At 41.5% G+C, this 14,315-nt stretch overlaps 1 protein-coding gene across 9 annotated transcripts in view; it reads right to left on the minus strand.

Annotated features, from left to right (window-relative positions):
* Nucleotides 1-14,315, minus strand: part of Sipa1l1 (signal induced proliferation associated 1 like 1) — a 364,872-nt gene that overhangs the window by 44,250 nt on the left and 306,307 nt on the right. For all 9 annotated transcript variants that reach the window (XM_071607707.1, XM_071607706.1, XM_071607705.1 and 6 more), the window contains one exon: nucleotides 10,649-10,918. In XM_071607707.1, coding sequence (XP_071463808.1) covers nucleotides 10,649-10,918 — 270 coding nt within the window. The remainder of the gene's footprint in view (nucleotides 1-10,648; nucleotides 10,919-14,315) is intronic.

Consider the following 14,315-nt stretch of genomic DNA (forward strand, 5'->3'; position numbering starts at 1 on the left):
CTCTCTGGCATTTATATAACTCAATAGTGTCTTTGTTTTCTGACTGTTTGCACACACAGAACATATATATGACAACTGACCAAATGCCACCCAGATGTTTTTATGGCTCTAGATGCATATAGGCAAAGAAAAATTTAGAATTAGCCCTTGCTCTTGTGACTTACTACTTTACTATTCTTTCCAAATACTCTGAATTTGATGCCTTCATGCAAATATTTGAGAAAAGACCTATTCAGGGAGTGGAAGGCACCGCCTGCCTGAGTGCTGGCAGTCCACTTTTGCAGACAGTTGGAGGCTGGTAGTTGCTGGAAGCTGGCCTGTCGGCTGCCTGGCACTTCAAAGGACTGCTCTGGAACTGGGAACAGTGCCTCCCGGGCTCCACAAGAAGCCAGCCTGCTGACCTGCTGAACCTGTCTGCCCCACCCCACCTCATAAAGGGAATCTGTTTTAATGGTCACTGTGATCTGTGATATTAGAGCGAGGTCTACGTAAGGTCTTCTTCTTTTTTGAGATGAATCTAGATCTTTCTGCTTTAGTCTTAAGGGCCTTAAATATCTGATGTTACTGCCCACACAGGTTTAGAGAATGAAGATTAATTTTTCAATTACTGTTAGATCTTTCAACTCTGTTGAATGTCAGCAATAATTTTTTTTAAAGAACATTTTGGTGGCTGTGAGATAAGAATTTTCTAAACATTTTAGCTTAATTTCAAAAGATTTTCCCCTTTACATTTAAAAAATTTAGTCAAGAAATAGGTAAAAATTTTCAAAATAACTGATGCTATATATTCTTTGGGGCTCCCTTTTACCTCCATCTACAGAAATGAAAAACAGAGCTTTTTGACTAAAAACATCGTGGTCTTCAGCACAGACAATAACACCCACACTCTAAGGGCTACACTGAATGTCCGTTTTTCATTTATATCAAGTGTACTTCATTGCAATGGAAACAAATTGTTAAAAGGGCTGGACATTTCAGAAGAGAAAGTCCAAGATTAAATATGGGTTCCTCAGTTTTCCAGAAGTATTCTCATACCAGGACAAGTAGTTAATGGTAAAATAGCTTCCTGAGTATTTAAGATTAATTGCACTTCTGTTTCCTATTTTTTACTCCAAAGTGACAATACTGTTTAGACGTGCCCAGGGGGTAAGGCCCTCTGTAACCCAAGTGCAAACAGTATAACGATGGACAAAACAATCCAGAAGGTTTCAAATAGCAGCTGTGACTGACAAATTAGATACCTGAGTCCATAATTAAGCACAGCATTTTACCACAACTTAGCAATTAAAGTGCTATCCACCCAGGAAACAGGACCAACTAAAGCACTCTGTCTTCATCAATATATATCCACCGATCCTTTTAGAATTATGTTAATACCTTTTTTCTCCTGTAAAATGATTCAAAATCACATAATGTGAATGCTCTATCCAGGCTAGAGTTTAAACAAATTGTTCAAATCCAAGCAATTTCTCCCTCTGTCTTTCATGCCTTCCTACTGTGTGCTTTGTGAACAGATCTACCACCAGCCTTCCGATCTCACCACCTACATTAGCTGTTCTGATAAGCTTCCTAGGACAAGGTTGATTTACAATAAGAAAGAATGCTCTGGTACAGCTGAGGCAATACGGCCTTTCCCACAAGAAGACACGTGGATCCTCACTTCATAGCTGCTGACTATGAGGGTGTGCAATCTAGTATACACCATGGGTGCCCCTCAAGAAAAGTCAATTTTATACCTATAGTGGATTCTGAAGGTCAAAATAAAAATGACTGCAGCAGGACTAGCTAGCTATTTCATTGTAGAACTCAGTACATAACAAACCTGTGGGTATCCTTGTTCAAACAGTAAGTTTCAAAATAACAGCAGAGCATTAAGCCAAGCTTAATGAGTCCTTCTAAGGGTGAGCTCTATACAGCTGCACAGGTTGCAGACCCACGAAGCTGGCCTGACTGCAGTGAATGTGGCTGGAGCCCCTCAACACATAAGCGGATGTGTATCCATTCTGCCAACAGTTATGAGTGCCATCAGTGTGTGGAGGAGGATTTGTCAGATAGCCTGATATTGATCCCAGCTTCACCATTAACAAGCTATTACTTTGCCCAAATGATTTCATGTCCTAGCTGCTGGGCATCCTCACCCATGAAGGGGATAAAGAGCAACCAACTACTTGGCTGTTGGGAAGATTAGCCTAGAAAATTTACACGAAGAATACTGAACAGAGCGTGGCACAGAATATGAACTCAAACATAGTTCCCTGTAATTTTTAAATAAAATATAAGTAAAAGATAACCATCATCAGGGAAGTACAAAAAGAGTATAGAGGGCCTCTGGCGGGTTAGCAATTAGACTAGTTGGGGAAACTAGGGGAAAGGAAGCTTCATGTAGGAAATGTATCCGAGACAGGACTAGGAGGAAATCAGCAGTGAGGGTGGAGGAACATGAGGTGTGTACGTTGCAGTTCATGATGGCACGTTAGATGAAGCCCGGGGCACAGGGAGCAGACTGATAGGAGCCACAAGCAGGTGCTACTGGGTGAGGCCTCATATGGTTAGCCAAGGAAGCACAAGCTCTGTCTGTGTGGCCACAGGGAGAACAGCAAGTTCTAAGACAAACCAGTAGTGTGGTCAGAGCTGATCCTCCAGGTGTAGGCAACACGGAAGGACTCAGTAATTTTTTTCTCTATCAAAGTTCAAGAGAACTGATAAAATACATAAAGGAAAGAAACAATTAGCCTACCACAAATATTAACTGCCTACATTGGTCCTGCCCTCTACCAAGTCAAACACTTCATAAAAAGAAGTCACAATCGAATCCTTTCAGGGCTAGGGATGTGGCTCAAGTGGTAGCGCGCTTGCCTGGCATGCGTGCAGCCCGGGTTCGATCCTCAGCACCACATACAAACAAAGATGTTGTGTCCGCCGATAACTAAAAAATAAATATTAAAATTCTCTCTCTCTCTCTCTCTCTCTGCCCCCCCCACCTCCCTCTTAAAAAAAAAAAAATCCTTTCAGAAGTCAGGTAGTTTTTAGGCATGTGGGGATTTTAAAGACTGAAACCAACTAGCAAACCAACCAACCAACAAAACCCAAACCAAAATAACTTCATTCCCTTATCCCAGTCCACAAACAGAAACAACGGAACTAGCAGGTAAATTCAGCGCACCTGCTGGCCTCTGCTCACAATGGCTGCTGGGTACACTCAGGTGGTCTCTGGGATCTCCACCTACCCTTGACAATTGCTCTAGGTAGTTTTAATCCAGTACACAACGACACACACTGCTGACCATGGTCAGGCCTGCTCTGCTCTGTACCTTTTTCTATATGTCTGCTCTTATTTTGTGCCACTTGGTGTGGATAGTCATTTGTCATTTTGTTAATGTAAAGGAAAAACTACAAGAACCAAAGAACAATACATTAGAAGACTACTAGGTTTCATTCAGATTTTCCTGGAGAGCAGGGGCCAGTATCTATTTACAATTCCAAGCAGGGCCACAGGCATGCAGCACTGCCCTGCTCCCCAACATTTCCTCCATTTATATTTGTGCTGTTCCTTAAAACCAGTCTGTAGAACCTAAAGGAGTGGGTGCAGATGTTCCAGGACCACATTTATGTTCCTTATTCTCAGTCTCCTGCGATTTGGCCTGCAGAAGAGAACTGGTGCTAGGCCTGAACACTTGGGTGAAAAGACTACTCCTCTCTGCTGACCAGCCTTAAGGATACCCTGCCCACCTCATAATTTCACAGAAACTGCTCCTGCAGGTCAAAAGAAATTAAAATCATTTTCCTCAGCAATTTAATGATAAGCAGATCCCAAACTGCCACTCTGTCACCATACTTTTATATGACACAGATTACAGCATGACACAGGTTAGATCTGGCTTCCAGGGAGGCCTTCATCATGTCTAGTATGTGTGTAGGTGGTTGAGAGGAGTAGGGGGCCCTGGGACCACCGTGGTTCTTATAGATTTTTCCATAAAGGTGTGACTAGGCTAGGCCACCCAGGGTAGTCCTTATATAATCTCCCCTTGAGCTGGGTAGGAGAGCAAGACCCAACTGCTAGGTGTACACAGGAGTATAAATCCTCGGAGACATGTAGGACTACACTATTGTATACCATCTCACTACTCTGTCCAGAATACAACTGTCTATTCCAAGAACATCTCTAAGGTTCACATCATTCTCACAGATGATCTTTACAGAATAGCCTATGACTTCTGAATACACAGTTCACCAGGGTTCGTATTTAGCACAGCAAGCTAAATTGAATTCATCTTCTATCTCGCTGAAGTTAACCATGATACTGTCACTGAAGAGAACAAAACTTTCTCATGAAACACCTTGACCCACCACACACTATCCAAGACTACGCTGAAGCCTGACACGTTGGCCCAGGTTGGGAAGCTCTATCAAATCCCTACACTGTCCTATGTACACAGCCTGCACTCTGGGGCCTCCAGAATTTCCAGACCCCGGGGTGGGGCGGGGGATCCACAACACAGGTGCAGCTCCCATGGAAACACTGTCCTAGGAAGAGTATAAAGCGGCTTGAGGAACCACTTAAAAGCAACTCAGGAGACTGAGCTGGGATCACACTGGAGCATTCCCCAACATTCCCTGGGCCACTCTGGAGTGTGTAAATGAAAGGAAGCTGAGATGCATGCCAATTTTACACTGCTGTGCCCATTTCTGAAATGCCTTAATAGGAACCATTACTGCCTCTTGAAGGGCCACGTGCTCCCTGCTGCGCCTCCTCCTCCTGAACATCACATCATCTAACAATGTGACCTTACAAATTATACTGACTCCAATTCCAATGTGGACAACAGAGTAGACAGTTCTCATGAAGAGAGGGAAAAAGGAAGCCTTGGAGTCTGGTGACTTCAAGTCAAGCTCAGCCGTTGGTTTTCTACTTTAGCTTTTTTTATTTTTTCAGGGGGCAGAACTGGGGATTGAATTTAGGAACACTTGACCACTAAGTCACATCCCCAGCCCTATCTTGTATTTTATTTAGAGACATGGTCTCACTGAGTTGCTTAGTGCCTCACTATTGCTGAGGCTGGCTTTGAACTCGCAATCCTCTTGCCTGGGCCTCCTGAGCCACTGGGATTACAGGCGTGTTCCACTGTGCTCGGCTACTCTTCTTGATGATAAATACAACACTATAATTCAGTTCCAACTGAAACTTATATAGGAGATTCAATCAAGAACTTGCATTTCACTTAGAGTCAATTTAGGCAAGTTTTATCAATGATATACTTTTAAAACAGGAGTATACTGAACTTAGCCACGAAATCTAACTTAAGTATAGCTTTAATGCTATGGTTTTATTATATTATTAGGTAGTTTGCTTTAACCATCATTTAATTTTTATAAAAATAAATCATTTTATTTTCCTCTAAATTGATTTAACTTCTGTCCCCAGTTATTCATTGGAAACCTATTAAAGGTCAGAGTCTGTACTTGGTTCTTAGAATACAAAGATGAATAAGACAGGCTAAGTTGGAAAAATGAACAAATCAGATTAAAATGAAGTATAATAAATTCTGTGAATTGAGAAGGCATTTGGTGACATCAACATTCCCATTGGGGCAGTTAAGTAGAGATAGGAAAAGTAGAAATGGGAAGATAATTTTTTTTTAAGTTGTTGACCTTTATTTATTTTATTTATTTGTATGTGATGCTGAGAATTGAACCCAGTGCCTCACACACACATGCTAGGCAAGTGCACTACCGCTGAGCAATAATAGCCCCAGCTTGGGAGGATTTTTTTTTTTTTTAATTTTTTTTTTTAGATGTTGATGGATCTTTATTTTATTCATTTATTTATATTGTGTGCTGAGAATCAAACCCAGTGCTTCACACAGGCCAGGCAAGTGCTCTACCACTGAGTCCCAGCCCAGCCCAGCCCAGGATGATGTCCTGAAGAAACTAAAAGCATCTTAGGAGGCTCATGGGAGGTAAGCTGTGGAAAAGAGGGGGGAGGAGGAGGCGCAGCAGGGAGCACGTGGTCCTTCAAGAGGCAGGTGTGCAGCTGATAATGACAGGGAGAGGGAAGGACAAGCAGGTGAACTCATAGGGCTGTCACCAACCATGCTGGTGGGGGGACGTGCATGACTTGGCCCTGAAGGCTGTGCAGAACCATGGGAGAGCAGGCAAAGAAGCATGGCTTGAGGACTGTCTCCATTTCTGTTTGATTACCATTCTAGAACAAGGCTGGTCACCATATTTGGAGAAATTTAGCAACAACTTAGGAAAGAAAATAATTTTATTATGAAACAAGAGCTCCTGAAGCAATGGCAAGGAAGAAGCTTAAAAATGAGGAACTCAACAGAAGCTGAGGACTTGGTAGGTTATGGTGGGTGGGGTGGAATAAGAACATTAAGGAAGTGACTATGAATTCTAGGTCTGCTCTGGAGAGTAGATGTAGCTACTAGATGTTGTCGATGGAAAAGCCATTCATCGATGTGAGAAGGAAGAGATGGAAGGTGGGGCATATTTTATATGGACACAGTTTGGGTAGTGAGTACAAGTGTCACATTCAAGTGCAGATGTTCAGTAGACAGACAGGCATATGAACATGAAAAGTGAAAAAGAGGCCAAGGGAAAACAGAATTAAGGAACATCCCACATAAATGATGGCTGAGGTTAGTGAAATGGATGACCACCTAGATACACTGCAGTGTGTTAGAGGAAGAAAAATGAGTACATAATCATGAGGAGCACAGAATTTTAGGGTGATGAGACAGATATAAAGAGCTGACAAATAAACAGGAAATAAAGTTTTGGAAGATAAGTGTATTCATCAGCTTTGTATCACTACAAACAAAATATCTGAAACAGGCTATTTATGAAGAAAAGGTTTATTCAGCTCACAATTCTGGAGGCTTGAGCCCAACATCAGGTAGCTCCAATGGTTTGGGCCTTTGGTGAGCATTCATGGCGGGAATGTGTGTCAGAGCAAGTGCTCACATTTTGAACTATGAAGCAGAAAAAAGGGACAGGAAGGGTCCCTCCATTCCCTTTGAGGGCATTCCCCCAATGACCCAAGGACCTCCCAGCAGTCCCATTTCTGACGAATACCACCCTGGGGACCAAGATTTTATATGGACCTGTGGGGAATGCTCATCCAAAGCACAGCAACAAGAAGACCAAAAAAAGAGGCAAAGGAAATTTTAGCAAGGACTGACAAATACCAAGTAGCTTTATGGAAGTCAATGTGGACCTAGCCAGTGCTCTCAAGACCCACGATTTAAGGATCCTCCTGTCAAGTCATGCAACTATGATCCCACCAACAGTTCAATGCGATTAAAATCTAATACTTGAATAAAGATTGGTGATAACTTCATCTAAAAAAATAAAAGAGAAAGAAAAATTATTTTGTATGTTAACATGCCTGCTGTTTATTCTAAGTCCCTACAATAGTGAGACTTTTTCAAGCTTACAAGCATAGATTAGGGTTTTATTACGACCCCATGTTATGTTTAAACACAGTAATGTATCAAGTTCAGTGAAAATAGCAATTGCATCACATTACCTGTTTTTGTTGAACAAATGTTAATTTGTTAATGACTACTTTTCCTGCAAATAATACAAAGTTCTGTAGTCAGAAGGTCATCTGAGTAGCCTAAAACTCTCACATTCAAACCAAACAGAGTTAGATTTTAGATGGCAAAAGGGCCATTGGTTCTGACATGCCAGCTTCTCTTAGCAATGTATAGAGAAGAATACTGTCCAGTTGAAAACTTCTTACTAAAAATTCAAACCACCAACATTGCTTCCTAAGTAAAAATCCTGATCTTGGTTTTAAAGGAAAACATTATTCTACAAATTTAAAAAAAGTTCCTAATGACCTTTAAGTTTGAGATGTGGTATACAATGAAAGAAAAACTGCTTGTACAAAGCAGTAAATGATTATTTTCAGCCAACATGGATTTTGCTGGATCTGGCCAAACAGAGCAGAGAGACTGAAGCAGCATGGGCAGAGGCGACTTACAGTTAAACATTACTTTCTGAGGGAGGAAAAAGAATGAAACAACTGTATGGCAAACATAAGGCAGACCCCTGGCATTTGTTTTGACTATTTAGGGTTCATCTGAAAGTTCCATACTGTACTTCATAAATGCCCCATGTATGTGTGTGTATGTGTGTGTGTGTGTATACACACACACACACACACACATATATATGCATGCTAGTATATAGGGGAGAATCAAATGGATGGGTGTGTCCCAGGAAACATCTAAGCTAAGATGTTTTAAGATTATACAAGGACTACTTAAACCTTTCAGTTGTATTTTACCATATTTCAAGGAGAAATTGTATTTCAAGGTGAATTTTCTGAACCTGGGGTTCAAGAGGGACTCAGAGTGTTCCTATGAGTGTCATGCATCTACTCTGCCTGAGTTTTCCTGAATTCATAGCAAAACAAGTTTCCCCAGCTGTACCTTTTATTTATACCTTAATGTTAAACTTACAAAGGAAATATCATGAATGATGGGGTAGGAAACCGAACTCTATATTTCCACAAAAGACTACCCACCTAATTACCAAACACTTCAAAATGAAGATGACTCAACTGTGAAGTCCTTGTCTGGTGGACTCTAAGGATACCTGAAACTAAAAAATCTGAGGGGACAATGAGTAGAGGTTAAATATCCCCCCACCAAGGGCAGCCTCACTTCCACCACTCTTGTCTCTACAGCCTGCAGGGTCACAGGACTATGCTTATAATCTGGGGTGAGAACTCAGTAAGATGTGCTCTCTCTGGGCAGTGTTAAGTCACAGCACATGCAGAAATCACCTCTAGAATGAAAGGGGCTCATCTGGAGAAAATGGAGTCCCATGCTCCCTAACCCTGAAAGCTGCTGTCACCGTAAGACGACAATTAGAAGCAAAAAATACCTTCACTTTTAGAGGTCAGTTTGCTGAACTTTTGTTCAGCTTCAGTTTAGATTCAGGTGCAAAATTAAATTCATTGTGGAATCAAAATATATTCCACTATTTTATCATATGGAATACTATGTATAGGAAATGACTCAATCACTTTCACTCATGAAAGCCTCTGGACTGTTCTGCAGAGGAAGAAGACAGCATGGACAAGGAAAAGCACTCCTCTGAACAATGGCTTCCTAGGTTCATCTTTCAAAATGAGGGCCAAACTATTAATTACTGCTAACACACATTTCGGGAAGAGCCAACTCTGAAATGTGTAGAACAAAAAATTTATTCAGAGATCTCTTGGATGCTTTTCTCCTCAAAAATAATGAAAGCAGGAAGAGTTCAGATGGAAATGGGGCCACTGTGGGTGAAAAATTTTTTCTGACATAAATAGCAAGGATCTGTAAATAAATCTCTAGGATTAAATGAAGAATTTTAGAAAGACAACTTGTTTTTTGTGTGTTTGTTTCTATAAATTATACTCCATCATGTCTTAGTATTATATAATGGTTAAGAGACGAGATTCTATGCAATAGCTCAAAAGCTAGACTGAGACCAGAGACTCCATAGTGTGCTTCTTCCACTTCTATCTTTCTGCTTTCAAAGTAGACCGATGGCTATTTAAGCATGTTTGGGGACATATTCCTTGGCATCCTGTTCTTGTTGGACCTGGCTACTCAGATGAGTCAGGATCACATTTCAACTTCCACGGGGATTCTCTTCTACCCAACACAGTTCCTGGGGTATGGACTTCACCCTCGCTCTGAGGGTTTCCACAAAAAATCCTGAGATGCGATCAAGACAAGCAGAAGTGATGGGGAATGGACAGTGAGTGGACAGAAAGCAGCAGTGGTTTGTTTCTGTCAGGTGACCAGCAGATTATTCAATTATTCTGTTTCCTTCAATAGCATACATGATTTGAAGCAACTAGATTTACAGTGTATTTATTTAAAATTTTATGGCCAACTGTCAATCACATTTTGAAACTACTTAATTTTGTTTGATTTTAGGCCTTGTCTCTACTTCAAGATGCTGCAGACAAAGGTGCTAGGGCGATCAAGTGCAGAGCTGACCAGTTATCTTTTGTGGGGGAATTTACCGACTTTCAATTTAATAATAAACTTTGTTTTTTTTACATTGTGGGATCCTCAAATCCCTTTCCCTTTAGCTTGTTTAACTCAGGGCTGGTGTTTTGACCTATTCCTGCAGAATACCTTTTCCCTACCATTTTCTTCTACTTTCAGAGCAATGGAAAATGTTTGTGCTATTCCAGTTTTCCTTTCTCAGAATTCTTCATTAATAAAGAGAAATACAGATATTCAACCCAAAATCTGCATTGTTGCTCCTAGCATATCATTTGCCCCCAAACAACAAAGACTGTCAAAAATGGTAATACAGCCACTGTCACCTCAAAGAGACTGCTAAATTCAAATCCCTATGGCTGCTAAATGCACAGATGATTTCTATTGATAATCACATAGAAATTAAAAAGCAAAACATAATAATATCACTGCACAGGGCCGAATGTTTTGCTGAAATATGTCCTCAGATAACCCTTATGGCTCTGGAATTCTACCATGCTTTGAAAATCACTCATGCATGCATCTCCGCTTTAATTCTTGATTTCTAGCAAAATTTAGGAAGGACTAAGGCTACTGAGTATGGACCTGGTGCTATTTAAATTTCAGAAACCTCGGGGAGGTGCACTCACCGCCTCTCTAGCGGGCGCCCATCACTGGAGATGCTTCGAGGAATGTTGGCGGCTCTTTCTGGAGGAGGCATCTTCCCGTCACCTTTTCCAGCATTTAGCCGTGAGGTCATGGGACTCTGTACCTGGGATGGGACTTGAGGGGAATGAGACCCCTTGTTGGCATTCCGCTGCCATTTGTTATTGTTGCGGAAGGGAAATTTGAACTCATATGAAACACCTTCATTCATTTTGTACTCCATCACTGGCATGCGGTAGGTTTCGGAGCAGCTCCTATTAGGGGAAGGCACAGGGAGAAAAACAATTAATACTCCTTTCTTGTTGGTGGAACACACTGATTCTCATTAACACTTAAAATGGATCCAAAACTTCATCTTCTGCCTCTGATCCTCTTTCAGCCCTATAATTATTTTCCTTTCAAAAACCAGAAACCCGGGCAGTGCTGACCATGCTTTCCTTTACTCAATCCCAACTGTTGAGTCTCTAAACACCAAGAAGACACAAGGTCACCCTGGGAGTGGACACAGCTGTAGAAGACCTAAGAGGACAGGGAAGCAGACCCTAAGAACACAACCTTGACAGAAACAAGCAACCAGCTCTGAACACCTTCACTGTGTATCACAACTGGGGGCTTAAAAGGGGGTACCCTGAGAGTGAAGAAATTAAGTTAGGAGAAGTCTTAAAATCCAAAGCAAAAGCTAAATTTAGCTAAGGAGCAGGAAAAACCCAATTATAGAAATACTAAAATTATTAAATCCCTGAGGGACAAAGCATAATCTGAAATCAGACTTTATTTTTTTAAAGAAAGAAATCTCTCATAGCAAGGTCGTCCCCAGGCAGCAGCCTGAGTGAAATTAATGGCAAGTGTAAATGTTTTGTATTTTACCATTTTGTGCCACCATCTGAAACTCAAATTCTCAGGAAACGGGAGCCCACTTTCCATTCTTTATGCCAAATGATGGGGGGAGGTATTGTTGGTCATAAGCCTGATTGACAAATTCTATTCTCATTAAAGCAATACCTCAAACCATGCATTTGAATTTCATCACTAAGTGGAAAAATGACTTCCTTCTCATAGGAATGTGAAGGATTGGGAAAACGGGTGAGAGGATTTGGTAAGAAGGGTTCACAGAGCAACTGTGAAACAGCCCTTCACAAGGCACTTTAGAAGTAAGGTAGGGAGAGTCCAAAATGTCACTGACGGGAAGACTAAGGGGAACGCAAACCACACAGAACAGCTGCAACTCTAATTTTAAAGTTTCTAGAAGCCACATTAGAAAGTAAAACAAAACTGGTGAGATTATATATTTAATGTAGCCTGAGATATCTAAAACATCATTTTAACACGTAATCACTATTGAAAAATTACAGAAATATTGTATGTTCTTCTTTGTCTGACATGTATCCCACACTGAGCTAAACCTCAGCCACCTGCCATTTCTGCCACTTCTGATTGCCTTTTGTAGCAGGGGTAACTGCCCACTGGCTTCCTGGTCTCTCACTTATCTCTGCAAAACACAAGAAAGATATATGGAATCAAAAAGGAAATAGGCACTGAAACACAAAGACTAAAGCTGATTTTTAATGCCATGCATAAATATTCCTAAAAGGATTTTCATTCTATCATTTGAAGCAAAATTTAGTGTTTAAGAATGGTAACTATAATAAAATAGATATAACTATAATGGTTGGACACTAATCCAGCCACATTTCAGCATCTCTGAAGTGGATACCTACTATCTTTATCCTCTCTTCATCCAAGAGGAAATGGAAGGAGGCCTGGAAGGATTAACTTGCCCCAATGTATACAGCCAGGAGGTGGCAGAGCAGGGGTTTAGACACAGAACTAGTCTTCCTGCAGGCCAGTTTTATTCTATTCTCCTAACTGAAGAACATGGCTCCAACCCCCCAGACATTATACACCTGTAGTGACTATCACATCTTATTCAAGGCATAGCATATGGCAAAAAGGAAAATTCAACAACTTTTACAGACCAAATTGAAGAGTTGTGGCAGCAAGAATGATAATTACAGTGGAAAAAGTGACAAATGGTGACTTGCTGAAACCACAAAATTAACCACTCACTGTCTTTTTCAGTCTTTTTATTCTTTCTTTCATTTCTGATTTCTCATTACTCTCTCCTTTTTCTTAATCACTAAGAAACACTGAGAAATATTTGAACACTGCATTGAACAGAAACATTAAACACTGGACTCTTGAGTCAGAAAAGTCTTGTCTGAGGATAGCTTGGTCTCTAGAAGCCACATGACTTTGGCTCAAAAACAAACAAACAAACAAATAAACAAACAAAAAGTATTCAACTTCTTTCCACCCGTTTATCTAAAAAATGAGATCTGACCCAGATAAATTCTCACAACCCTTCCTGTTCTACTGCAGTTTGATTCAGCACTGTCATACCAAAAAAAAAAAAAAAAAAAAAAAAAATCTGTTCTTGTTTAAAAGGTCATTTGATTCCAAATCCTCAGTACCAAAAAAAGTAGTTTGGCCTTTATATGTAACTTGTTTGTTTTTAGCTCTTGAATGGTCCTTGATTGCTTTCTTTAAAAACCACAGGCTAGTGGCCCTCACAGAATAAACGTTTGTGACTCCTATGCAATACCAATGGAAACATCTCAGTTTCATCGGTTAGCCAAGTATTTTTTTCTCTTTTTAAGAGAATGACTTTGAAAACTCAGAGGTCTTAGATGCTGATGGTCAAATGCAGAGGGGTGACAGAGGCAGGTGAGGGGCCTCTTTCAAGCAGGACTGCTTCCCTCATGCTGTGCTCCCAGCTGGTCCTGTTCACTTCTTGAACAGCTACTGCACCCTCCCAGCTGCCTCCTCTTCATCATGGAAATGAAGTTGCCATGAGCCAGTTTGTATTCTCATGTAAAAATACACACTCAGGGGTCTGTATTCCAGTTGCCCTGAGGATGCCTGTGACCCCCCCTCAGCTCCTGGAGGCCTGTTCTGCCTCACTCTGGAGCTGCCTTAAAGAAATGGTTGACAGAGAAGGGAGAGTGACTAGTCAAAGAACAGAGTAATTAGTTGCTAGGAAAACAGCAGTGGGAGTGTGAAGTGCGGAGGAGAAGAAAAAAATGACAGAAGAGCATTATCTTATTTTGTTGAACACTGTAACGGGTGTTAATGCTTCAATGGGTTCCCTTTGAAGCCATTTCTAAAGGGAGGAGGAGGAGCAGGCTTCCAGTCCTCCAGAGGCACCAGTGCACCATTTTCCACCTGCTCGGAGGAGCTGGCAGGGACTTTTCTGATGGAAGCCACAGTGAAAAGGGTAGAGGAAGGCAGTGGCCACTGGGCCTGTGCAGAGACTGACCATTCACCCAGCCTCTGGCCCCAGCACTCTGCTAGCACACAGTGGCAGCCTGGCTGGCCCTGAGAAGATGGCAGGAATGCGCTGCTGGGAGGCGAAGACCAATGCGGCTCACTTGCTCAGTGTTGGAGCCAGAAGACATGGGCCTGCAGGAGTGGGTTGTCTACCCGAGGTCTGCCTTCAGGGTTGTCATGGTGGTAGCCTGAAACTGGCCACAGTGGGAATGTGTACACCACCGGAATCAGCAGTTTCCTCTCCAACAGTTTACCAGTTTATCCCTGTGTAGTGTGTAAGGCAGAGGTGGGTGAGCATACAGAGGAGCAGTTGTAAGCACGGCC

Source organism: Marmota flaviventris, chromosome 2 (genome assembly GCF_047511675.1).
Source record: "Marmota flaviventris isolate mMarFla1 chromosome 2, mMarFla1.hap1, whole genome shotgun sequence".
NCBI classification, from domain to species: domain Eukaryota; kingdom Metazoa; phylum Chordata; class Mammalia; order Rodentia; family Sciuridae; genus Marmota; species Marmota flaviventris.